Consider the following 3,198-nt stretch of genomic DNA (forward strand, 5'->3'; position numbering starts at 1 on the left):
TTCAGAAGAGTTATTTAAAAATTGAATTAGTAATATTCCCTGCCTTCAGCTGTTATATGCCAACTCATAAATGCAGGGCTATAGGATAGTACATTGAACAGTTCCTATAAATGTCACTCTTTCTATAGTAAGCAAAGAACAATCTGGCGCAGGAAAAGGAGAGATTTCCCTGCTCTCGGTGCAGGGAAATCTCTTTTTGTCCAATTCAAATCACACAGAAAACATGAAAAATATAAACCTTTATTTCTCATAGTCATAACTGAGCCTTTACAGAATAGATTCCTTCTCTCTCAAACTGGCAGACCCTAACCCTCTGCAGTAATCTTGGTTTGAACAAATATTTGGATGATTTTCTTTCGTATCTCCTTGGTCTTCACAGTATAAACTATAGGGTTCAGCACAGGGGGTACAAGAAGGTAGGCATTAGCCATGAGGGCATGAGTCAGTGGTGAAAGGTGCTTTCCAAAATGATGAATGACAGACACCCCAATGAGTGGAACATAGAAGATGAGTACAGCACAGATATGTGAAACACAGGTGTTGAGTGCCTTCAGCTGGCCCTCCCCTGAGGCAATGGCCATTACTGTTCAGAGTATGAACACATAGGAGAGGAGGATGGAGAGGGAGTCAGAACCCTTGGTGAAGATGACAGCAATAAGTCCATAGAGACTGTTGACCTGAGTGCTGGCATAGGCAAGGTGCATGATGTCTTGGTGGAGGCAGAAGGAGTGGGAGAGGATGTTGGAGCAGTAGAAGGGAAGTCGTTTGATGAGGAAAGGCACAGGGAAGACCACACAGACTGCCCTTGTCAAGATGACTGCCCCTGCTCTGCAGACCACACCATTGGTTAGGATGGTGCCATACCTGAGTGGATTCCAGATGGCTACCACCCGATCAAAGGCCATGGCCACCAGCACGCCAGATTCAATGGCAGAGAAGGTGTGAATGAAGTACATCTGAACAAGGCAGGCATCAAAGGGAATGGACTTATAGTTAAACCAGAATATGCCTAGCATAGAGGGCAAAATACAAAGGGCAAGCCCCATGTCTGCCAACGCCAGCATGCACAGAAAATAATACATGGGGATATGCAGGGATGATTCAGACTTGATGGTAGAGATGATGACACCATTGCCAAAGAGGGCTATGACATATATAGCACCCAGTGGGAATGCCATCCAGTAATACTTTTGTTCAAGCCCTGGAATTCCAGTTAAGACAAAGTAAGAGTGTTGGAAGTAAGAGTGGTTATTATCTGCCATGAAGCCAGTGTGACACAGGCATGAGGAGGGTGCTTGTGGGATCTTGATGGATGACTTCCTAAAAAATACAGTGACAGGGATTAGCAATATATTAGAATCTGACTTCCCTGGGAGTGAAACAATTTTATTTTCACATGGCTGGGGAGGGTGTAAGAGAGGACTGAATCCCTGAAATTACTACTCCACAGTGTATCCTGTTGAGGAAGCGTCTACTGGTCCAGGAGAAAAAGACTCACCCAACCACAAATAGGTCAAATTCACATTTATTTTTGCAACTCTTATAATTTTTTAATAATTTGCCCTCTGCTCTTCAATTCTTGAGTATTTTACCCCCAGGCTGTATGTATCTCTGGCTGACCCATGCTCATGATGAATCAAAAATCCCATTATAACTGTTTTTTACATCTCCCAAAAGAGAAAGATTTTGAAAGATTTCTGATTCATATTTCCCCAGCCTTAGCCAGGACATTTTCTCTCTTTCTATCAAACATTCATTTCTTCCCATCGCTCTTATGAAAAAGAGCTAGCTGTTGATTCAAATATCTGGCCTATTAGATTGCCAGCATACATTTCTTTCCAATAAACTATTGTTTTAATTTTTTTCTGTTTTAGTGATTTTTGAGAAATAAAATGCTATATTTCTCAAATAATTGTAATAAAAAGTGGAAATGAGAGAAAAGTTTAAGAGGTAGACAAATAGAGGGGAAAAGAAAATAAAGTAGAGGGAGGGAAGGAGAGAAGAGAAAAAGAATAAAGAGAAAAACAGATCCAAAGAGCAGCGGAAGTATAAGTTGATCTATTTCACATTTCACTAATAAAAAAACTGAAGCCTAGATAAAGAAAACAACTTACCCTGAGTCAAATACCTAGTTAGTATCGATGCAGATAAGAGAGAGAGAAAGGCACAGCCTTGTTGAGGAATATTACAGTTAAGTGCAATAGGAGTTTGAGGGTTTAACTAGAGAAGACCAAGTCAAAATTAGATCTCTTGGCCAAGATGCTTACTCCCTAATATGGTCCTTAGATTTTGTTCTTTATCTATATTGCCCAGGATCTAGAAAACAGGAGGAGTTCAAGTCTATGTCCTAAAGATTAGTCTTTTAGATCTCAAGTTGTTCCTTTGAAGGTTTAATCTAGCCCTGACCCTCCACTGTTCATACTACCATGTTTATGGAAAAACAGACTAAGTGTTCTATATCTGCCCCCAGGCTACCACAAGCTAATGGCCTTGTTATAGATCCTAAATTGTAGGAGCAGGTGAACAATAAAATAAAACTACAAAATTCTCTTATGTGAGTAGCAGCAAACAAACAAACAAAAAAAAAACACACTTCCACCTGCCTAGGGAAACTTCCAAGTTTCTAGGCAATCTAAGATATTTGTAGATGATAGAATAAGATTAGGACTGGCCTTTAAAAGAGAGGCTTACTCTTCATTATACCAGAATGAATGAAAGGTACAGAGAATCTGAGGAAACAGGAAAACAGAAAAACCTTCCTAATGTAGAGATTAATTATAACCATACCTCACCTGATAGTAGAGCCACAAACCCCCTTATCAAGGGGGAAATTCCCAAACTGCAATCATTCTAGGGTTCTAAATGAAAGTAATTTTAAAAGTCCAATGTCTAACCAATATAGAAAGAGTTACTCAGTATTCTATAGGTGACACATATCTTCTGCCTACATTAGTTCCATTGACTGGGAGTTCCCTACATTTTAAGGCAATGCATTTACCACAGAGGATCAGCTATCTATCCACCTCTTCGAAAAAAGGTGACCCATTCACCATGAGGTTAAAGAAGTTATCTTCACATCTTTCCCTTAAAGGTGTGAATGAGAAAGGGGGCAGAACATAGAATGTGGAGAGCTTGGGTTGGAAAGAAACAGGAAAAAAATGGTTGGGAGACAATTAGAAACTTCAATGATGATATCTT

General features: G+C 39.9%; 1 protein-coding gene across 1 annotated transcript; it reads right to left on the minus strand.

Moving 5' to 3' along the window:
• Window positions 1–305: 305 nt before the first annotated feature.
• LOC116646322 (olfactory receptor 51H1-like) lies at window positions 306–1,262 on the minus strand. The gene is given in 1 exon segment (XM_032426925.1): window positions 306–1,262. A coding segment is annotated over 1 exon segment (957 nt).
• Window positions 1,263–3,198: the final 1,936 nt, after the last annotated feature.

The sequence above is a fragment of the Phoca vitulina genome, unplaced genomic scaffold (genome assembly GCF_004348235.1).
Source record: "Phoca vitulina isolate PV1807 unplaced genomic scaffold, GSC_HSeal_1.0 scaffold36, whole genome shotgun sequence".
Classification (NCBI taxonomy): Eukaryota; Metazoa; Chordata; class Mammalia; order Carnivora; family Phocidae; genus Phoca; species Phoca vitulina.